This window comes from Macaca fascicularis, chromosome 11 (genome assembly GCF_037993035.2).
Source record: "Macaca fascicularis isolate 582-1 chromosome 11, T2T-MFA8v1.1".
In the NCBI taxonomy this organism is placed as follows: Eukaryota; Metazoa; Chordata; class Mammalia; order Primates; family Cercopithecidae; genus Macaca; species Macaca fascicularis.
The window spans coordinates 58,629,153-58,652,210 of record NC_088385.1 but is presented as its reverse complement, the minus strand read 5'-3'; the positions used below and the strand labels follow the sequence as shown (position 1 = coordinate 58,652,210).

The following is a 23,058-nucleotide window of genomic DNA, read 5'->3' as shown; positions in this document are numbered from 1 at the left end:
TACATGGGAGGGGAGGGGGATAGTTGGGCAAAGTATGGAGGCTGGAAACTGTATCTTACGTGCTGTGCCACGAGCCTTGATGTGTTACAAGATCGTGAGGGCAGGAATCGGAGGAGTGAGGCTGGAGGAGTCAGCAGGGACCTCACCATGGAGGGCCTTCCTTGCCCTGTTACGAGCTGGGGCTCCATGATGAAGCCTTTGTGGGAGTTTAGGGGGCTGAGGACAGCACTGATTTGCAAGTTAAGAGTTCACACAATGGCCCTGCATGGTGGCTCATGCCTGTAATCCTTGTACATTGGGAGGCTGAAGCAGGAGGATCCCTTGAGCCCAGGAGTTCGAGACCAGCCTGGGCAACAGAGGGAGACCCTGTCTCTTAAAAAAACAAAAAATACACACATTGACTCAACAAATCTTTACTGAACACTTTATTATGCTCTAGTTGCCATGGGGACAATGTAGGGACCTTGCAGTCTAGTGGGGGAGACAGTACACAGGCCCAGCTGCAGTGTGCTGTGGGGCAGACAGGAGGAGTCCCTAATGGGGACACCACTAAGGGGTGTGACTCAGAGTCAGGGAGGGCTTCCCAAAGGCGCCTGACAGCAGGAGGAGTGCAGGCCGCGATCAGGAGAGCCAGAGCCAAGCTTCCTTGGGGGAAATGGAGTAAGTGCAGGTAGGCAAGGCCCCAGTGTGTGGGGGCAGTGATGGGGGCTGGAGGACTAGCAAGAGAGGAGGAGGGTTTGGACTCGCACTAGAGTGGTGGAATGGGATGATGGATTCATTTAATAAATACTAAACGTTAGTATTTGGTAGACAAAAAGAGAATTTAGGAATTGAGGCCAGGCACGGTGGCTCATTCCTGTAATCCCAGCACTTTGGGAGGTGGTGGCAGAGGCGGAGGCTGGAGTTGGAGACCAGCCTGGGCAACATAGCAAGACCCCCATCTGCACAAAAAGAAAAGAAAAAAAGAGAATGTAGGAATTGATTGAATATCGAGGTTAATGGAGAGCAAGGGGTCTAGGGATTCTGGTAAAGAGGGGAGGGGTTAGGGAGTACATGAATTAGAAGAGATGTTGGTAACTTGTTCAGTTTGAGGTATTAGTGGGTACTAGGAGGCCTAGGGCAGGAGCTACAATGTAAAGGCCCAGAATCCTAGCCTCCTGGGGGGCTGAGAACCCCCTTCCTGGGTTGCAAGCCCTCTTATCCCAGTTCGTGAGACCCTCCAACAAGTGCCATGTCTGAGTCCCTGTCTCCGTCGCTGGGTGTTGGCAGCCCCCTCGTCCCCAATGCCCTCCTCCACTTGGGTTCCCGGGTGTTCGGAGCCTCCTCCCTCCCACAATCCGCGGGCGTTCGGAACCCCTCCCCCACCGCTCACCGGGGGCGCTCGGAGCCCGTCCCCGTCCCTACACAGCCCTCGGTCCCTGGTTCCCGCTAGGGATGGAGGCGCGGACTCCGGCGGGCGCCTTCGTCCTGGCGCTCTGGGTTTGGGCGTGGGCTCCGGCAGGGGCCGTGGACGCTATGGGCCCTCACGCAGCCGTCCGTCTGGCCGAACTGCTGACCCCGGAGGAGTGCGGCCATTTCCGGTCGCTCCTGGAGGCGCCCGAGCCCGACGTGGAGGGCGAGTTGTCCCGGCTTTCTGAGGACCGGCTGGCGCGGCCCGAGCCGCTCAACACCACGTCGGGGTCTCCGAGCCCGCGGCGGCGGCGGCGGCGGCGGCGGCGAGAGGCTGCCGAGGACCCGGCAGGCGGGGCAGCCGGGCCCGGAGAGGTGTCCGACGGCTGCCGGGAGGCGCTGGCGGCCTGGCTGGCCCCCCAGGCCGCGTCCCTGTCCTGGGACCGCCTGGCCCGGGCCCTGCGGCGCAGCGGCCGCCCCGACGTGGCCAGGGAGCTGGGCAAGAACCTCCACCAGCAGGCGACGCTGCAGCTGCGCAAGTTCGGGCAGCGCTTCCTGCAGCAGCCCGGCGGCGCCGCCCGCGCGGCCCTTGCCCCGGCCCTGCGCCCCCGGCGTGCCGCGGTTTCAGCGCGGGACTGGGACGCCCTGGAGCTGATCGTGGAGCGCCTGCCGCAGCCCCTGTATGAGCGGAGCCCCATGGGTTGGGCGGGGCCACTGGCGCTCGGCCTCCTCACCGGTTTCGTGGGGGCGCTGGGCACCGGGGCGCTGCTCGTCCTGCTCACGCTGTGGATCACCGGAGGCGACGAGGCGTGGCCCGGCAGCCCCAGCCCGCTCGTCACGGTGCAGGGCTGTTGGGAAACAAAGCCGCTCCTTCCTAAAGAGCGGGGCGCACCCCCGGGAGCCTGGGCTGCAAATGGGCCAGATTCTCCCTCACCTCACAGTGCCCCTGCCCTCAGCTGTAAAATGGGAGCCCAGTCTTGGGAGAGTGGTGCTTTGGACGGTTTATAAACGTTATGAAATACCGAAAGGGCAGAGTTTGTTAATTCGATGGAAAGGAGCAGCAAAACTCGTGGGACTGCCGGTGGAAGAGGGACTCAGGTACCAGGCCCCAGGGTGGCAGGTGCCCCAACCAATTCTTGTCAGCTTAGTTTTTTTTTTTGTTTGTTTGTTTTTTTGTTTTTTTTTAAGATGGAGCCTCGCTCTGTCGCCCAGGCTGGAGGGCAGTGGTGTGATCTCTGCTCACTGCAACCTCCGCCTCCCGGGTTCAAGGATTCAAGCGATTCTCCTGTCTCAGCCTCCTGAGTAGCTGGGAATACAGGCGTGCACAACCACGCCCCATTAATTTTTGTGTTTTTAGTAGAGACGGTGTTTCGCCTTGTTGGCCAAGCTGGTCTCCAACTCTTGGGCTCAAGTGATCCACCCGCCTGGGCCTCCCAGAGTGCTGGGATTACGGGAGTGAGCCACCGCGCCAGGCAGATTCCTTCTTATCTTGCAATTATTCTTCCACGAAGAGTTACCACTTATTGAGCACTGTGTGCCAAGGCCTCATGCTAACCAGTTACATACATTATTTGATGTACTTTTCAAAACCCAAGGGAGAAGGTATTGTCTCCATCACACATGCGGAAACTCTGCCACAGCTAGTTCGTGGCATAGTCATGTTCTCGAACCTACGACCCTCTGACCTGAAAGTTTGAGCTCCAGAATGAAAGGTGTGTGCGCAATAAGGGGCTTGAAAAACATGATGGGGACCAGAACAACATGGGCAGTTCCCCCTCGGGGCTGCTCTGGGGATCTGCTGGAGTGTGCAGAGGCAGCACCACTACAGAGGGGGTGTGCCCACGTGCAAGGCGCTGCCTCCAAAGTGCTGCCCACCTCAGGCAAGGCCTCCTGACACGCTGAGTGAAATCCCAAACCTTTCCCACACACCTGGGAGTGGCTCGGGCACTGCCTGCCCAGCCAAGGGGCTGAGCCAGGGTGAGCCCTCACGCAGACTCTGTCCCTGCCACAGGGATCCTGCGAGGTGGTGGCGCCTGTCCACCTTGGGCTTCAGTGTGAGGGCAATGACAGAATGACAGGCCAGTCCAAGAGGAGAGTTGAAAACAAGATTGACGTAACCCTTTATTGCAAATTCTAAAGTAAAAAGATGTACAGTACAAAGTAAAATTGAAATTTCATACTATAAACTTCCAATCCACTTACACATTCTCATTTCTCAAGCATTTCTGCCATTTCCGCATAAACAGAACAGGGAACAAGTCGAGGAGGTGAGGGAAGGAGATACAGCAAGGGGAAAAATTGTCTTGAATAATCACAAACCCCAGAAGCAAGTGAAAGGAAAGTCATTTTCTCGACCTGCTGTCCTGGTGATGAGAAGCGGGGGTGGTTGGAGCAGTGCAGTTTAAAATGGCTCTCAGAATAGCAGCATTTATGGTACCATTTCAGCTTCCTTAAGTCCAATAATACTTTGCCCTTCCCTAGCGCCTTTGCCTCTGTATCTCAAAACGCTTTACAAAACATTTAGTTAAAGCCTCACAACACCCCTGTGAGGTAGGTCAGTATTATTATCCCCATTTTACAGATGGGGAAACTGAGGCACAGAGAGGTTAAGTGACTTGCCCAAGGCCACACAGCGAGCCAGCGGTCAAGCTAGGGATAGAACACAGGAGTTCTGTCCCTTTTCTGGAACCACTGGACCACACTCCCCTTTACCTATGTACATTCTTCACACACACACACACACGTGCACACCCACCCACCCCACCCCACTTAGCCTCTATGTACAGCAAACAGCAGTGGGGGCGGGGGCAGGGGTGCCTCAGGAGTTTTAATGGAGGAAATGGTAATCTTGGAAAGGGAATCCAAGAAAGCACAGAGCTGAACAATGGAAACTCTGTTGCAAAACTTGGGCCCCTCCCAACCCAGACTTCCTCTGCTCTCCTGATGTCCCCCTGGCTGGCAAGTTGCAGCCAATTCTTTAGGGGGTGGGGGGGTACCTGAAAATGAACAAAGCTTTTTGCTAAACTGTGGGCAACATCTGAGAAAAGAAAGAGGCATCATTACAGAAGATGCCCAGGTCTCAAGTCACAAAGTCATGACCCATGGCGGTCTCACCTCCACAGCAGGCCTGGAGGCTGGGGGCCGAGGGGAGAAGGATGGGGACTGACCTACCAGCCATCTCGCTCCAGAGTGCAGCTACTGGAGCGGACTAGAGTGGGCACTTCGAGATCCTCCTGAGAGTGTGTTCCTGAACCAGGAGACATGGCCTAGGCCTAGAGAGGGATGTCCCCAGAGGAGGACAGGGAGAGAAGGAAGGGGAAGGGTGCCCCCACCCCCACAGAAATGTGAAGGAGACCGGCCCTTGTCTGTGGGCCTGTCTGGGGTGATGGAGGGCAGGGCCCAGTATGAGCTTGCAGAGTGGAGGCTGTTGGGCATCGCGCATGCCCTAGCTTTGGGGCATGGGGGTAGGTTTTTTTTTTAAAAACATACAGGTGAAAAAGGCAGAAGTAAGGCCAGTCCAGCTGGGTTGGCTGACATCATCTCTGAGGGCTCTGCCAGGTGGATTAGGTGAGGAGGGGTTTTATGGGCCTCTAAGCACCGGCCAGTAGTGGGGAATGCCACATGCAATGGGTGAGTGGGGATCTGGGGGGTCAGGACCTTGCTTTTCTTCCAATCTCTCCTTCTCAGCCAGAACTTTGCGAGAGCCCCTTTGATTTGTCTTCCCTCCATGCCCCTCTTTTCCCCAAATGTGCTAAGGTCCCAATTCCCAGACCCCTCCCAGGACTCAAGAATTGGGATAGTCAAGCAACAAACACACCAAGACAGGCTTCCCTTGTACAGTAAAAAGGGTCATTTTTATTTTGTTTCCTTTTGGCTTAGAGGAGTGATGGACTTTTTATCACGTCTCATTAGGGCAGCATTGGCCTCCATGCATTCACTAATACACTCATCTTCACTGTTGGTCTTTTACAGGTTTACGTTGGTTGCAGCAAAAATAAAAGAACTCTGGGCACTGTCGCTTTAGGAGCTTTGACTGGGAGTTTGTTTTTTTCTCTCTCTCCAGTCAACTTCTGACGCCAAAAGTGGCTCGTTTAGAAAGGAGTGAGAGTAGGCCATGTTAACATGGAAGTTTCTTCCTCCTCTCATCCTCTGCTTTAAATTACACAGTCTCCTCATCCTAAGCAACAAGGAGGTTAAGGAAAGAAGAGGGGAAAAATGTTTTTCACACACAAACCAGCAACCATGTCAGCTGCTGCTCAGTGGCTTTGGCTCTGCGTTTTAAATTAACAGCATCACACATCTTTTTGCTTTTTGTCCTTTTTTTAAAAGGTGGATTGTGGAGTATAAATACTGCACCAAGGACCTGGCTACAAAAAATAAATATTTATATTATATTTATATATATCTATATATATGTGCAGTGATACTGTGGCTGCTGCTGCTTTTTGATTGGCTTCGTTAATATTTGGCAAAGCGTTGCCACTTACCCACTCAGCGAAGATGCACACAAACGTCATCGCTGATTCTTTCAGTTCAATGCCTGTTAACTGCGGGTGTAAACTGCTGGTGATGGTGTCATTTACTACCAAAGAAGTGTGGAGCAGGATGGGTGAGAGAGTGAGTGAGCAGGTGGAAGGACAGTGGGTGAAGGATAAAAAGGTGGGAAAAGTTTTTTTTTTTTTTTTTTTTTTAAGTGAAACTTCAAATACAGCGGAGGTGGCTTCTTTCCTATGAGGCTGGCTGATGGGTGCCAGATACCAAGGCCCATGTGTTACTGAGGAGACAGCCTATTGGGCTGGGGTCAGGAGCTAGCGGAGGGAAACGGTTACATCTCAGAAAAATCTCATCACTATGCTCTAGTAGCTTAATGACATCACTAGCATGAGCACATGGTGTACTTAGCGAGATCTTACAGCTCTGTCGCCCATCTCAAGACCTAAGAACAATTATTAAGTTTAGCCAAATCTTGCATAGACGTGGTTAGAATTTATTGCACATTGGAACAAAAATATATATTTTTTGTTGTTTTGGAAAAGACCATTAGCAATAAAAAATTTTTTGTCTGTCTGTCTGGTTTGGGGATGTACATTGGCTGACAGCATCTAAGTTCTAAGAAGAAAGAAAAGTATAAAAAATAAAAATAAACATGACAATGGCATAAGCCAGAAGCCATTTCCTATTTAATAAGTTAATAATTTATATTTACAAAAAGGCATGCCAATAAAATAAAATTATATTACAGTATTTATAATTCTCTTAAAAAGAATAACCACACATGTCAGCTTCTGTTTTGTGCTGTTTACAATGTAGCCTGTACATGTTACTATACATTCATCCTAGCAGTTAGCAGGGTCACTGAAAGAGATGCCTTCCCAGTCTGGTATTGGGTGTAGTACAAAAATTCTACGGGTGCTGCTGCAGAAGCACGCTTGAGAGAGCTGGACGGAGTTTCTAGTGGTCCAACAAGATAGAAAGCTCTGCTTACCGACTTACTGTGGTTTGTTCTATGCAAAACTAGTCAGGTGGACTGTGAAATTACCTTCAAAGTGCTTCTACTGCAAGGCAGATCGGTGTGTCTGATTATGGGTTGGTGGTTCTTCCCCCTCTAGTGTATGGTTCAGGAAGAAGTTATTTTGATTTGGTTCACATGCTAAAGTCTTTTCACTCTTTGTATAGACTTACTGACACATTCAACTGCAGCATCTTGGCTTTGAAATCCAGTCATTAGGTGAGACACCCCTGGACTGAAAACTGTCTTTCCTAAAGCAGGAGATGGAATGGAAGAAATGATGCTCCCCCAGAAGCCACACTTCAATGACAATGGGCAGGTCGCTAAGCAGACTGCAAAACTGGCTGCAAGGGAATGCGCTGGGGGAAGCTGGAACATCCTAAAGAATTAATATTAAATTGCTTTCTCATGAAAACAAGTGCAGTAAAGAAACCAAGTGAGCTTGGTTCAGAGGCGGCTCCATCTCTACCTCAGGTCCCACCAGTGACTATTATTCTAATAATAAATGAAGGAAATCACAGCCGTAACCCCAGTGCTGCTACCCTCACCCACCTCTGTGGGCAAGGGAAGCCCTGCTCAGTGGAGAAATGTGATGGAGGCAGGGGAGCCATGCAGTGTGTGAGCACGCGACGACCCCTCTGCAGAAGAGAGAGGCCAGTTCAGAGTATCTGAACCCCTCGCGGTATCTACCCATGCCTGGAGAAAGCCACAATGCAGAGGACATGATACGAAATGAAATGAGCACCCCATAACTCCCAATGAAAGGTCGTTTTAAGTTCCCCAAATTACCCCTAGAGATAACTGGTGCTACTTTGAATAGCACTTTAACTCTATCCCAAATAAGTGTCAATTCTCCAGTATGAAGGCTAAACGATCATCATAAATACTGCAAGATACAAATGAATTTTTTTTTTTAGCCCTAGGATTTGGTTTTACAGTGACATAAATAGTACAAGCCATTTGGGATCAAAGTCTCCCCCATGTACTGGACACAGAGCAGCATTAAATAGTTCATCTTGCAAAATGTGCAACAATGGCTGTATGTTAGAGATGTCTGTTAAACATATACACACAACGGATCCATCTGCTTGTTGGATTGGGTTTGTTTTTTGTTGGTGGTGGTGTTAGTCAATTAGTTGGTTGTTTCCCTACCCAGAAGGTGTATGAAGGACTTTTAAGAACTCATAATAAAGAATTATAGCCGGTATGGAACTCTTACCATTTTCTCCAAATACAGTGAACGGTGCAGGGCTGGGTCCTGTCCAAAGGCTGACCCAATGCAAGGGACTAGATTAGTAGTGTCCTGTGGTGTATGGATCTCATGCATGACTTCTGATCACGGCATGCCATCATGCAAATCATTTCTACGCATTGAACGAGCACAATGTTTGGAATCGGCCTGAGCAAGTCCTCCTCAGCCTGAAGAAACCTGATTGTTTTCCCCCACCCATCTCCAAACCATGTGAAGCCCATGTGGAGAAGATGCGCTTTATGTCAAAGAAACTGACAATTAAATGACATGGGCTAAATGTGAGTGTGTGTGTGTGTTTTCTTTTTGCTGCTTAGCTTAACTAATGTAAGAATGCAAATATAGTTTGCATGAACAAACGAACTTTTAAAGTGATGCCTTCTGCTTCTGAGAATCAATAAAATGAAAAAATAAAATCCATTTGGCTGCAACGGAAATATGCTGGTCCCGGCAGCCTCTCTTCTGTTTCTGTATCTGGTTAGTTTTGTCCTAAGTTGCATTGACTGATGTGGAACATGCAGTAACCACCTGCCCAAGCATTAGAAAATCTGTGAGTCTAGGGAGCGGGGTCCTTTGCCCTTGGCAGGTCACTGCTCAAGATGCAGCTGTGTTATGTGGTAAGCGGACGACGTTTGGTATAGATCTTCAGGTTAGAGTCTCCACAGCTGTTCTGCATTGATAATATTCAGGAAGTTTGTAAACAATCTTTCACTTGCGAGTTTTAGATCTGTATAATACTGAATTTTTGTTCTCCTCTAACACTTGGATTCTCTGACCTCTTTTTGTCTTTTGGTTCTTTCCCTTCTTCCTTCCTCTGCCCGCTGCTGTTTCTCCTTTTCAGGTTTAGTTACACTGTCATAGGACGGGAGGGAGGCTGTAGATGGGGTGCTCTCTTTTTTCTCCCGGTGTGTGCCTCCATTCTCCAGCTTATTAGAAGTTGTCTTTTTGCAGATGAAGCCCCGCCTTGCCAAATGTCCCCGGTAGGCACGCTGCAGGACCACCGCAGATACCTCCTCCTGCTTGCGGCGCAGCGTGGTTGTGATTGGCTCGTAAGACACTTTGGAAGGATTGGATGCCACGAACCGCTCTTCCATCTGCTGCCGCAGGATGTCCAACTCCCCGCTATCTCCCAGGACCCGCTTGGTGAAGGCAAAAAGGATGTCCAAGCAGTGGATGCGATCCCCGCTCACCATTGGCAGATCCATAGCGATGAGCTCAATGGTATTGGGCTTGGGCACTCGGAGAGGATGCTCCAAGGCATCTGCAAAGTCTGCCAGCTTACAGTACTCAATGAACTGGGTAGCATCAGGGTCGAACTTCTCCCAGATCTCATAGAAGGTCTCAAAGTCATCCTCACTCAGAGGATCTGCACTTTCCTCTGTGGCTACACTGAAGTTCTCCAGGATGATGGCAATGTACATGTTCACGACAATTAGGAAGGAGATGATGATGTAGCTTACAAAGAAGAAGATGCCCACTGAGGGGTTCCCACAATCTCCCTTAAAGCCACTCCCTGGGTGTTCCTTATCTAGGCTGCAGTCAGGGGGGCGGTTTAGGATGGGCAGCAGCAGGCCATCCCAACCAGCTGAGGTTGTGATTTGAAACAGGCAGATCATGCTGTTGCCAAATGTCTCAAAGTTGAACATGTCATCAATACCAGCCTCGTGCTTCACATATGCAAAATTGGACATCCCAAAAATGGAGAAGATGAACATGACCAGGAAGAGCAGAAGGCCGATGTTGAACAGGGCAGGCAAGGACATCATTAAGGCAAAGAGCAGGGTACGAATCCCTTTGGCACCTTTGATCAGACGCAAGATGCGCCCAATACGGGCCAATCGGATGACTCGGAATAGGGTTGGGGAAACAAAGTATTTCTCAATTATATCTGCCAGGAACATTCCTAAGAAGAGGAATAGAAGACGTTATGTTATTGAGATTGGAGACACCCTTTCTCTTTACTTTTTTAACCTGGCACTGTGGAACCCTTAGGTTCAAAGGGCTTTGCAGAATAAGTGCCTTACTATTCAGTCTGAACTCTCAAAAAGTGACATTTTGGCTGGGCATGGTGGCTCACGCCTGTAATCCCAGCACTTTGGGAGGCCAAGGCAGGTGGATTACTTGAGGCCAGGAGTTGGAGACCAGCCTGGCCAACATGGTGAAACCCTGTTTCTACTGAAAATAAAAAATTAGCTGGGCATGGTGGTGCACATCTGTAATTCCAGCTACTTGGGAGGCAGAGGCACAAGGATCACTTGAACCCGGTAGGTGGAGGTTGCAGTAAGCCGAGATCATGCCACTGCACTCCAGCCTTGGTGACAGAACAAGACTCCTGTCTCCAAAAAAAAAAAAACCCAAACAAACAAAAAAAGTGACGTTTTAAACATACAGAAAAGTAGACAATAAAATAGACACCTATGTGCCAAACACTGCATAACTAACACACAAATTTGTTTTTTGATGCTGTTTTTTGTTTTGAGATGGGGTCTTGCTATGTTGCCCAGGCTGGTCTCAAACTTCTTGGCTCAAGTGATCCTCCTACCTCAGACCTCCCGAGTAACTGGGATGGAGCAAAGATTTAATACAGGCTAGCATTTTGCCAATTTTTCTTCCTCTTTCATCATTCCCAGATGAAGCATCCACAATCCTGAAGATGGTATGTATCATTCTAGTGTGTGTGTTTATAGATTTACTATGTAAGAATCCTATATATATATATAATTTCCTACTATGGTTAGGAAATTATACTGTATCTGTCTTATTGATTTAGTTTAAACATTTTGTAGAGATGGGGGTCTTGCTATGTTGCCCAGGCTGTTCTTGAATGCCTGGGTTCAAGCAGTCCAATCCTCCCTCCTCAACCTCCCAAAGTGCTGGGATTACAGGTGTGAAATGCCACATCCAGGCTGTATCTGTCTTCTGAGGTCCATCTATTTAGGTCTCTACCTTGTTTTTGAGATTTAACATTACAATTGTGAGACTGATCCCTCATGTTGAAATAATTTTAGATTATTCATTCTAACAATTGAGTGGTATTCCCTTTTATGAATAGGTCCTCATTTACTTTTCTACTCAAGAATGATTAGTTTTTTTTTTCCAGATTTGTGCACATATGATTTTCTAAGATGTTACTAATACTATCCACAATGGAATCAAATTTCCATATCCACAAACAGTAAGTGAGAGGTCCTGGCTCCACCTCATGACCTCATTATCCTTTAACTTTGATGTCTTAGTTATTCTGCTAGTGCTAGCAATTTTCAAAGTATCTTCTTCTTTGCTCTGAAAGAACATCTTTGGTTTCACATAGCCCTACCTCCCTAGTCTACCAAACTAGCCTAGAAAACTAAAGGGACTCTCAGGAGTGACTTTCAACTCTGAGCTGATAGATTTTGTGCTGCAAGTCGTGAATCAGAAACCAGTATCAGGCTGGGTGCAGTGGCTGATGCCTGTAATCCAGCACTTCGGGAAGCTGAGGTGGGCAGATCACTTGAGGCTAGGAGTTCAAGACCAGCCTGGCCAACATGGCAAAACCCAGTCTCTACTAAAAATTCAAAAAAATTAGCCAAGTGTGGTGGCACATGCCTGTAATTCCAGCTATTTGGCAGGCTGAGGCACAAGAATCGCTTGCACCCGGGAGACAAGAGGTTGCAGTGAGCCGAGATCACGCCACTGCACTCCGGCCTGGGGAACAGAGTGAGACTCCGTCTCAAAAAGAAAAAAGGTACAAAAGTTAGCTGGGTGCGGTGGCGCATGCCTATAACCCCAGCTACTCAGGAGGCTGAGGCAGGAGAATTGCGTGAGCCTGGGAGGCAGAGGTTGCAGTGAGCCGAGATCACACTCCAGCTGGGGCGACAGGCAGACTCTGTCTTAAAAAAAAGAAAAAAAAAAAAAAAGGAGAAAAAGAAAAGAAACCAGTATCAGCAGGTAAAGATGCCAAGGCATTAGGATATAAAGGCAAAAGGTGAAAGTGTACAAATCAGAGAGCCTTTTTCTAGTTATATTCATCCTGGGATTCGCCTCAACCAGGCCACTTGTTCTTTAACGCTACAGAGCAATGAGGGAACCCAAATGAGGGGCCACAGAAGGAAGGAAGAGGAGTCGAAAAGTCTGGGAAATGACAACCAAAGGGATGGCACTGACATGTTCTCTTTGTTCAGTACCTTCTCTTGCTGTCCAGGCACTAACAAGACAATGGGAGCTTCAGCTGACATGAGGGAGTTAATTTAAGGAAACATTTCTCAATCATAAGAATGCATAAATACTGGGGCAGTTAACTGCACAAGGCTATAGAATCCCCTTTGAAGAATCTTAGCTTTTCAGGAAAAGACAAGATGCAGTAAGTTCAGAGAGTGGGTCAGGTAACCTCTTGGAGCCTCTTCAGGAGCTAGAATTCCATGGGGTATTTGAGCTTTCAAGAAAATCTCTACCTTAGCCAGGACCCACCCATGATGATTTCTCAGCTCTCTCAATTAAATCATAACCTGACCAAATAAGTCAGGTTATGTAACATATATTCAAGTATATGTGATACTTGCAGCCCATATATGGTAGGCAAGTAGGGCTTCAGAGAGAAGATGATGCCTGAGGTAGGTTTTGAAAGATGAATGTGTGTTTGTCCCCATAGAAAAAGGGAGAGAAATGGGGCAGACAGTAATGTAAGCAGTAGAAACACCATTTAAGGGGTACTGCAGGTGGTTTCAGAGCTAGTTTTACCCCAATTCCTTGTGATAGTTAATATTGCCATTAACTATGGAATGAAGGATGCAAACTATTGTTTCTGGGTGTTGCCAGAGGAGATTAACATTTGAGTCAGTGGACTGGCAGAGGAAGACCCACCCTCAGTGTGGGTGGGCACCATCTAATTGGCTGCCAGCTCGGCTAGAAAAAAGCAAGCAGAAGGTGGAAGCAGCTGACTTGCTGAGTCTTCTAGCCTTCATCTCCTCCTGCGCTGGATGCTTCCTGCCCTCAAACATCAGACTCCAAGTTCTCTGGCTTTTGGACCTTGGACTTACACCAGTGGTTTTACAGGGGCTCTCGGGCCTTTGGCCACAGACCAAAGGCTGCACTGTCAGCTTCCCTACTTTTGAGGATTTGGGACTCGGACTGAGCCACTACTGGTTTCCTTGCTCCTCAGCTTGCAGATGGCCTATTGTGGGACTTCACCTTGTGATCATGTGAGACCACATCTATCCTATTAGTTCTGTCCCTCTAGAAAACCCTGATGGATTTTGTTACCAGGAGTGGTTCTAGAGGAACAGAATTTTAAGGATAGATTTCTTTAGTTGCTTTTGGGGTTTCTGGAGTTGGCTGCTTAATCTGATTAGACCCCAAAATGCGAAGGATTCTACTTCTGATAGCATGGAGAACACTAATAGTCCCTGGTGTGAACTGTTTAGGGAGTTTTGCAAAATAGATGGTATTTGATATTCATGATTCATCGCTCTTGAAAGGCAAAGAGTTTAGTGACTATGTGGAGAACCAAGGACTATAATGAAGTTGGTTGGTTGCTCCTAAGTTTGCTGGAGAAAGTGATGAAAGAAAAGGAGGAGCTCAGGGATGCTAACTCCCAGCTCCAGAAGCACATACTGAGCCTCAAGTCTTCTAAGATTGCCCTGAGTCTTATCTTCTATAGACAAAGGGCTGAAATGGCAGAAAATCAGACACAAGCTCTTATCATGCAAGTGGCTGAAAATACAGAAAATCAGACACAAGCTGTTATCATGCAAGTGGCTGCCCTGCAAGGAAAGGTGCATGCACAGCCTCACTAGGTATCTATTTTTTTTTTTTTTCTTTTTTTGAGATAGAGTCTCGCTCTGTCACGCAGGCTGGACTGCAGTGGCACGATCTTGGCTCACTGCAAGCTCCGCCTCCCGGTTCACGCCATTCACCTGCCTCAGCCTCCCAAGTAGCTGGGACTACGGGCACCCGCCACCAGGCCTGGCTAATTTTTTTGTATTTTTTAGTGGAGATGGGTTTTCACCGTGTTAGCCAGGATGGTCTCGATCTCCTGACCTCGTGATGCGCCCGCCTTGGCCTCCCAAAGTACTGGGATTACAGGCGTACACCACCACCCCCTGCCGGTATCTATTGTTAAAGTGAGGGCATTGATTGGAAAAGAACAGGACTCTGCAACTTGGAATAGGGATGTGTGGGAGGACCCTGATGAAGCTGGGGACACTGAGCTTGTAAACTCTGACAGCCTTTTTTGCCAGAGGAAACAGCCTCCCCATCCCCAGTGGTGGCAATATTCCTTCCCTCACCCAGGCTGCCACCAGCCTTTCCACATTTGTCTGAGATTAACCCTGCAATGCTTGAGGCAACAGTGGTCTCCCCAGAGGCAGTTGCCAGGCAAGACAATGCTGATTCTCCTCTGAACCCACCCCCAACACCCCTATTTGTTTCTAGACCTGTAACTAGACTCAAGTCATGGCAGGTCCCTAGAGGTGAGGTTCAGAGTGTGACCCACAAGATGAGCTACACTCCAAAAGAACTGCTTGATTTTTTTCTTCTTTCTCTTTTTTTTTGAGATGGAGTCTTGCTCTGTCGCCCAGGCTGGAGTGCAGTGATGCAATCTCCACTCACTGCAACCTCCACCTCCCAGGTTCAAGTGATTCTTGTGCCTCAGCCTCCCGAGTAGCTGGGATTACAGGTGCATGCCACCATGCCCGGCTAATTTTTGTATTTTCAGTAGAGACGGGGTTTCACCATATTGACCAGGCTGGTCTTGAACTCCTGACCTCAAGTGATCCGCCCCCCTCAGCCTCCCAAAATGCTCGGATTACAAGCATGAGCCACGGTGCCTGGCCTGCTGGAGTTTTCTAATTTGTATAAGCAGAAATCTGGAGAACAGGGATGGGAATGGATATTAAGGTTGTAGGACAATGGTGGAAGGAACATAAAGTTGGATCAGGTTGAATTTGTTGATATGGGCCCACTAAGCAGGGATTCTGTATTTAATATTGCAGCTTGGGGAGTTAAAAAAGGTTCTAATAGTTTATCTGCTTGGTTAGCTGAAACATGGATCGAAAGATGGCCCACCGTGAGTGAGCTGGATATGCCTGATCTCCCTTGGTTTAATGTAGAGGAAGGGATCCAAAGGTATAGGGAGATTGGAATGCTAGAGTAGATTAGTCACCTTAAACCTACTCATCCCAACTGGTAGGGTCCAGAAGACATACCCTTCACTAATACCTTGCAAAATAGATTTGTGAGGGGAGCACCTGCATCCTTGAAGAGCTCTGTGATTGCTCTTCCCTGTATGCCAGATCTTACAGTGGGAACTGCAGTCACTCAACTGGATAATTTAAATGCAATGGGAATAATTGGATCCCGAGGTGGCAAGGGCCAAGTGGGGGCACTTAACTGTCAAAGGTAAGGTGGGCGTAGCTACCATAACGGGTAGCAGAGGCAAAGCAGCAATCAGAATAGTCTGACTAGTGTAGAGCTCTGGCATTGGCTAATTAATCATGGTGTTCCTAGAAGTGAAATTGATAGGAAGCCTACTACATTCTTTCTTAATTTGTATAAGCAGAAAACTTCCAGGTCAAGTGGACAAAGGACTAATTTGAATTATAAAAATAGAGAATCATGCCCCCTCAATCCATTTCCAGACTTGAAGCAGTGTACAGACTCACAATAATATTCCCCTTGAATAAAGGGGAGGCCAGGTCCCTTTGAGGAAGGACCCCACTACACTACTGATAATTTATACTGTTAATCTTTCTCCCAATTTTCCCCAAGGAGACCTCCAGCCTTTTACCAGGGTAACTGGTCCTTTTTTGGGGACTACTGGACACTGGACACTGGCTCTGAGCTGACATTGATTCCAGGGGACCCAAAACATGATTGTGGTCCTCCAGTTAGAGTAGGGGCTTATGGAGGTCAGGTAATTAATGAAGTTTTAGCTCAGGTCTGACTTACAGTGGGTCCCAGATTCATCCTGTGGTCATTTTCCCATGCCAGAATGTGTAATTGGCACATACTTAGCAGCTGGCAGAATCCCCACATTGGCTCCCTGACTGGTAGTGTGAGGCCTATTATGGTGGGAAAGGCCAAATGGAAGCCATTAGAACTGCTTCTACCTAGAAAAACAGTAAATCAAAAACAATACTGCATCCCTGGAGGGATTGCAGAGATAAGTGCCACCATCAAGGACTTGAAAGATGCAGGAGTGGTGATTCCCACCACATCCCCGTTCAACTTTCCTATTTGGCCTGTGCAGAAGTCAGGTCTTGGAGAATTACAGTGGATTATCATAAGCTGAACCAAGTGGTGACTCCAATTGCAGTTGCTATACCAGATGTGGTTTCATTGCTTCAGCAAATTAACACATCTCCTGGTACCTGGTATGCAGCTACTGATTTGGCAAACGCCTTTTTATCCATTCCTGTCCATAAGGTCTACCAGAAGCAATTTGCCTTCAGCTGGCAAGGCCAGCAATGTATCTTTACTGTCCTACCTCAGGGGTATATAAACTCCCTGGCTTTGTGTCATTATCTTGCTCGCAGAGATCTTGATCGCTTTTCCTTCCACAAGATATCACAATGGTCCATTACATTGATGACATTATGCTGACTGGATCTGGTGAGCGAGAAGTAGCAAACATACTAGACTTATTGGTGAGACATTTGCGTGCCAGGGGATGGGAAATAAATCAGACTAAAATTCAGGGACCTTCTACCTCAGTGAAATTTCTAGGAGTCCAGTGGTGAGGGGCCTGTCAAGATATTCCATCTAAGGTGAAGGATAAATTGCTGCGTTTGGCCCCTCCTACAACCAAAAAAGAGTCACAATGCCTAGTGGGCCTATTTGGATTTTGGAGGCACACATTCCTCATTTGGGTGTGTTACTCCAGCCCATTTATTGAGTGACCTGAAAGGCTGTCAGTTTTGAGTGGGGTTCAGAACAGGAGAAGGCTCTGCAATAGGTCCAGGCTGCCGTGCAAGCTGCTCTGCCACCACTTGGACCATATGACCCAGCAGATCCAATGGTGCTTGAGGTGTCCGTGACAGATAGGGATGCTGTTTAGAGCCTTTGGTAGGCCCCCATAGATGAATCACAGAGGAGGTCTTTAGGATTTTGGAGCAAGGCCCTGCCATCTTCTGCAGATAACTACTCTCCTTTTGAGGGATGGCTGTTGGCCTGTTACTGGGCTTTGGTGGAAACTGAACATTTGACCATGGGTCACCCAGTTGCCATGAGACCTGAACCGCCTCTCATGAACTGGGTGCTCTCTGATCCATCTAGCCATAAAGTTGGGTGTGCACAGCAGCATTCCATCATCAAATGGAAATGGTATGCACCTGATGGGGCTCGAGCAGGTCCTAAAGGCACAAGTAGGTTACATGAGGAAGTAGCTCAAATGCCCATGGTCCCCACTGCTGCCACCCTGCCTTCTCTCCAGGAGCCTGCACTGATGGCCTCATGGGGAGTTCCCTATGATCAACTGACAGAAGAAGAGAAGACTAGGGCCTAGTTTACAGATGGTTCTGCACGAAATGCAGGCACCACCCGAAAGTGGACAGCTGCAGCACTATAGCCCCTTTCTAGGACATCCTGAAGGACAGCAGTGAAGGGAAATCTTCCCAGCAGGCAGAACTTCGAGCAGTGCACCTGGTTGTGCACTTTGCTTGGAAGGAGAAATGGCCAGATTTGCAATTATATACTGATTCATGGGCTGTAGCAAATTGTTTGGCTGGATGGTCAGGGACTTCAAAGAAGCATGATTGGTGACAAATTTGGGGAAGAGGTATGTGGATGGACCTCTCTGAGTGGTCACAAACTATGAAGATATTTGTGTCCCACATGAATGCTTACCAAAGGATGACCTCAGCAGAGGAGGCTTTTAATAATCAGGCGGATAGGATGATTCATTCTGTGGACACCACTCAGCCTCTTTCCCCAGCCACCCTGTCATTGCCCAATGGGCCCATGAACAAAGTGGCCATAGTGGCAGGGCTGGAGGTTATGCATGGGCTCACCAACATGGACTCCCACTCATCAAGGCTGACCTGGTTATGGCCACTGCTGAGTGTCCAGTTTGCCAGTAGCAGAGGCCAACACTGAGCCCTCAATATGGCACCATTCCTCGGGGTGATCAGCCAGCTACTTGGTGGCAGGCTGATTATATCGGACTTCTTCCATCACGGACAAGGCAGCGGTTTGTCCTCACCAGAACAGACACTTACTCTGGATATGGGTTTGCTTATCCTGCAAGCAGTGCTTCTGCTAAGACTACCATCTGTGGACTCACGGAATACATTACCCACCGTCATGGTATTCCACACAGCATTGCTTCTGACCAAGGCACTCACTTTACAGCTAAGGAAGTGCAGCAGTGGGCTCATGCTCATGGAATTCACTGGTCTTACCATGTTCCCCATCACCCTGAAGCACCTGGATTGATAAAATGGTAGAATGGCCTTTTGAAGTCATGATTACAATGCCAACTAGGTAACAATACTTTGCAGGGCTGGGGCAAAGTTCTCCAGAAGGCTGTGTATGCTCTGAATCAGTGTCCAATATATGGTACTATTTCTCCCACAGCCAGGATTCATGGGTCCAGGAATCAAGGGGTGGAAATGGAAGTGGCACCACTCACCATCACCCCTAGTGACCGGCTAGCAAAATTTTTGCTTCCTGGTCCTGCGACATTATGTTCTGCTGGCCTAGAAGTCTTAGTTCCAGAGGGAGGAATGCTGCCACTAGGAAACACAACAATGATTCCATGAAACCTGAAGTTAAGATTGCCACCTAGCCACTTTGGGCTACCTCTAAGTCAACAGTCTAAGAAGAGAGTTATAGTGTTGGCTGGGGTGACTGACCCAGAAAATCAAGATGAAATCAGTCTACTGCTCCAAAATGGAGGTATGGAAGAGTATGCATGGAATACAGGAGATCCTTTAGGGTGTCTCTTAGTATTAGCATGCCCTGTGATTAAGGTCAATGGGAAACTACAACAGCCCAATCCAGGCAGGACTACAAATGCCCCAGACCCTTTAGGAATGAAGATTTGGGTCACTCCACCAGGTTAAAAACCACAACCAGCCCTGGGCTTGCTGAAGGCAAAGTGAATATAGAATGAGTAGTAGAAGGTAGTCATCAATGCCAGCTACGACCACGTGACCAGATGCAGAAATGAGGACTGTTGTCGTAAGTATTTCCTCCTTATTTTGTTAAGAATATGTTTGTGCATGTATACACTTGTACTAGGAAAATATCTTCATTTTAGTTTTCTTTTTCCTTTATCATGTGACATAAGATTTGTTGACTTCATATCAGCATTAAATGTTGTTAACTTTATGTAATAGCATTCAGGTTAAGGATTAGTGTGCTTCTTGTTGTATGAAGGACAGCTGTATTATGTTAGGCATAATTATGACCTTATTACTGTATTTATTTGGATATTAAGTATGATTTCAGGAGATGTGTAGGGATTCAAGTTGGCAAGGGGTGGACTTATAATGGTTAATATTAAGTGTGAACTTGATTGGACTGAAGGATGCAAAGTATTGTTTCTGGGTGTTGCCAGAGATTAGGCTGTTGCAAAAGCAACTGCAGTTTTTGCCATTACTTTTAATTTGAGTCAGTGGACTGGGAGAGGAAGACCCACCCTCAATGTGGCTGGGCACCATCTAATCGGCTGCCAGCTCGGCTAGAAAAAGCAGGCAAAAGAAGATGGAAGAAGCTGACTTGCTGAGTCTTCTGGCCTTCATCTCCTCCTGCGCTGCATGCTTCCTGCCCTCGAACATGAGACTCTGAGTTCCTCAGCTTTTGGACTCTTGGACTTTCACCAGTGGTTTGCCAGGGGCTCTCCGACCTTTGGCCAGACCAAAGGCTGCACTGTCAGTTTCCCTACTTTTGAGGATTTGGGACTCAGAGTGAGCCACTACTGGCTCCCTTCAGCTTGCAGATGGCCTATCATGGGACTTTACCTTGTGATCGTGTGAGTCAGTTCTCAATAAACTCCCTTTCATATATACATCTATCCTATTAGTTCTGTTCCTCTAGAAAACTCTAATACATTTCTTACTTTAAAAAGTTGATTTCTATACTTTTCTGAACAAATCAATGATTAATAAAAATCCTCCTCATCAAAAACATCTTCCTCTTTTTAGAGTACCATTTGAAAATAGGGGGTATGATTTGGTCTGTGGATTTTCTGCGTCACCCAATAAGTGGCCAGGAAAGTTTCAAGAGCAGTGGACAAGGGTAGCATTGTCCAAAGTGTGTTTTGTGAGAAGTTAGGAGAATGGACTTGAGGCCAGCGGGCTGGGCTTGAACCCTCACTTGCTCACTTACCAGCCCATGTCTTGGGAACCTCCTCAGTTCCTCAGGATTCTTAGAGGTTTGTTGAGAGGATTATATGAATTAACATATTTAAAGCACTTATAATGGTACCTGGCACACAATGTGTTCCATTAAAATGTGAGCTATCATTATTATTACTGAAAAAAAGGAAACTGTGGTCTAATAAAGGTGGGATGCTATGTTACATTTAAACAGAATTCTTTCTTTATTTTTGAGACTAGGTCTCTCTGTGTCATCTAGGAAGTGCAATGGCGTGATCTCGGCTCACTGCAGCTTTGACCTCCCAAGCTTAAACAATCCTCCCACCTCAGCCTCCCAAGTAACTGGGACTATAGGTACATATCACCATGACTGGCTCATTTCTGTTTTTTGTTTTTTTTCAGAGACGGGGTTTTATCATGTTGCCCAGGCTGGTCTTGAACTCCTGGGCTCAAGCTATCTGCCCGCCTTGGCCTCCCAAAGTGCTGGGATTATACGAATGTGCCACTGCACCCGGCCCAGAATTCTTTACTGTAGGACTTCCAAGAGAATTCAGTAATGTGCACTGTGAACCTCCAAAGGAAAATTAAAGGCAGTGTTACCTAAAGTAATTTCCTCATGAGATTCTTTTCTTGGGGAGAAATGTATAGGGTTAGTGTTCCACACATCAACACACTTTTGGACATGCTGCTCTGAAGGACAGAACTAGAGGGTGGCATGGGCCAAGGAGAGACCCCTGCCTTCTGTTACCTTACTCACCACTGCACTAGGCCCAGCATGGCCACTGGAGCTCTGGGGCTGGCCCCATGGGTCTTGAGCACTCTCCCTAGTGTAAATGAGTCAAACTTACCTGGAACCAAGGCTGAGTTTTATCACACAAGATGCCTTTCAGGAAGGCAAGGAAACATTTTGGGAGGGCAATCAACAGGGTGGCATTTCTTTCTGCCTGCCTGCCAGGACATCATGCCCCCCACACTTTTATGTTGAAGCAAAATGCACATAGTCACTGTTAAAAAACATGGACTTTGGGATCAACTTGAGTTATGCCTCTACCACCTCTTAGCGAGTGGTTGTGGACATTTATACAGTCAAGATAATAAAGAAGCTTGCTTCCTGGGATGTGATAAGAATCAAATGAGATAAAACAGGTGAAGAAACTCTCAAACTGTAGTTGGCCCATAGAAAAATCTCAGTAAACAAGCCCTGCCAGTAGCAGCAGCACTACCATGGCCATCACTACCAGAACTTACCTAGACTATATCATTAACAGCCAAGTTAACAATCATTCCTTTTTTCATTTTATACTTCTATTGTGCTACATTTTTTAATGACAACTTTCTTTTACCTTCCCTGTTAGACTTTAAACTCCTTAAAAGCAAGAACCAATCTTTTTTTTTTCCTTTTTTCCCTGAGCCACAGAATTTATAATCCAAGACTACTAAGAACACTCAGTAGAAACTCACTGACCATGGAACCTGCTAGGCACGCCCCTGAGATGACTCAGGGGCACACATGGGTTTAAGCTATGAGGGTGTCTTGCCTGCACTTCAGACCTGTGTCACTCATTCCTCTTCTGGGATATCTCATCCTCACAATCAGTCAGGTCCCCTTTCCCCTCGCCTACTTCCCCAACCCCACTCACCCACAATGGAGAGGATGACTACCACAAAGTCGAAGATGTTCCAGCCAATGGTGAAGTAGTAGTGCCTCAACGCAAACATTTTGAGCACACACTCACAGGTGAAGAAGATAACGAACACCAGGTTAATCCAGTAGAGGATGTTCTCCATCTGCTTGCTTTGAGTGTCTGTCTCCACCATCATTGTCACCATGTTAAGGCAGATGAGCATCATGATAACAATGTCAAAGGCTTGCTGAGTGACAAAATCAAAGACGATTCCTTGGATTTTGTTCTGGGGAGGAAGGGAAGGAAAAGATAAAAGATTCATGAAAACCTTTCCAAGCCAACCTATGGAAGCTGTCACCCTGCTAATCGAGGTACCCTCTCCCTTCTTTTCTGTAATACTGGTCAGCTCTGCTAACCAGTATTCAGGAACATGGATGGAGACCAACATCAATATTACCTCACCAAGAGCTTTCCAAAGAAAGCTTCTCTTTCTGTTTTTTGTTTGTTTTTTTGAGACAGAGTCTCATTCTGTTGCCCAGGCTGGAGTGCAGTGGTGCAATCTTGACTCACTGCAGCCTCTGCCTCCTGGGTTCAAGCAATTCTCATACCTCAGTCTCCCGAATAGTTGGGATTACAGGCACACAGCACCACACCTGGCTAATTTTTTGTATTTTTAGTATAGACGGGGTTTCGCTATATTGGCCAGACTGGTCTCGAACTCCTGGCCTCAAGTGATCTGTCTGCCTCGGCCTCCCAAAATGCTGGGATTACAGGTGTGAGCCATCACACCCAGCCTTTCTCTCTGTTTTTAGAGACGGGTCTTACTGTGTTGCCCAGGCTGGAGTGCAGTGGCTATGCATAGATGCGATCATAGCACACAGCAATTCAAACTCCTAGCCTTAGATGATACTCCTGCCTGAGCCTCCCAATAAACTGGGCCTACAGGTGTGCACCACTATACCCAGCTGACCACTTCTCTTTTGTGTCTGTGAC

General features: G+C 47.6%; 2 protein-coding genes across 13 annotated transcripts in view; one reads left to right on the top strand and one right to left on the bottom strand.

The window, feature by feature from the left end:
- The first annotated feature begins 418 nt into the window (after window positions 1–418).
- TMDD1 (transmembrane and death domain 1) lies at window positions 419–2,527 on the top strand. The gene has a single exon (XM_074006920.1). It carries the CDS (start codon window positions 1,435–1,437, stop codon window positions 2,395–2,397), a length of 963 nt encoding a protein of 320 aa, XP_073863021.1. The 5' UTR covers window positions 419–1,434; the 3' UTR covers window positions 2,398–2,527.
- A 4,020-nt stretch (window positions 2,528–6,547) lies between these two features.
- The window catches only part of SCN8A (sodium voltage-gated channel alpha subunit 8), a 211,021-nt gene continuing 194,510 nt past the window's right edge, over window positions 6,548–23,058 (bottom strand). For all 12 annotated transcript variants that reach the window (XM_065524218.2, XM_065524216.2, XM_065524217.2 and 9 more), the window contains 2 exons: window positions 22,081–22,351; window positions 6,548–10,050 (listed from right to left, as the gene is read on the bottom strand). In XM_065524218.2, the coding sequence (XP_065380290.1) occupies window positions 8,903–10,050; window positions 22,081–22,351 (1,419 nt within the window). In that variant the 3' untranslated portion in view covers window positions 6,548–8,902. The remainder of the gene's footprint in view (window positions 10,051–22,080; window positions 22,352–23,058) is intronic.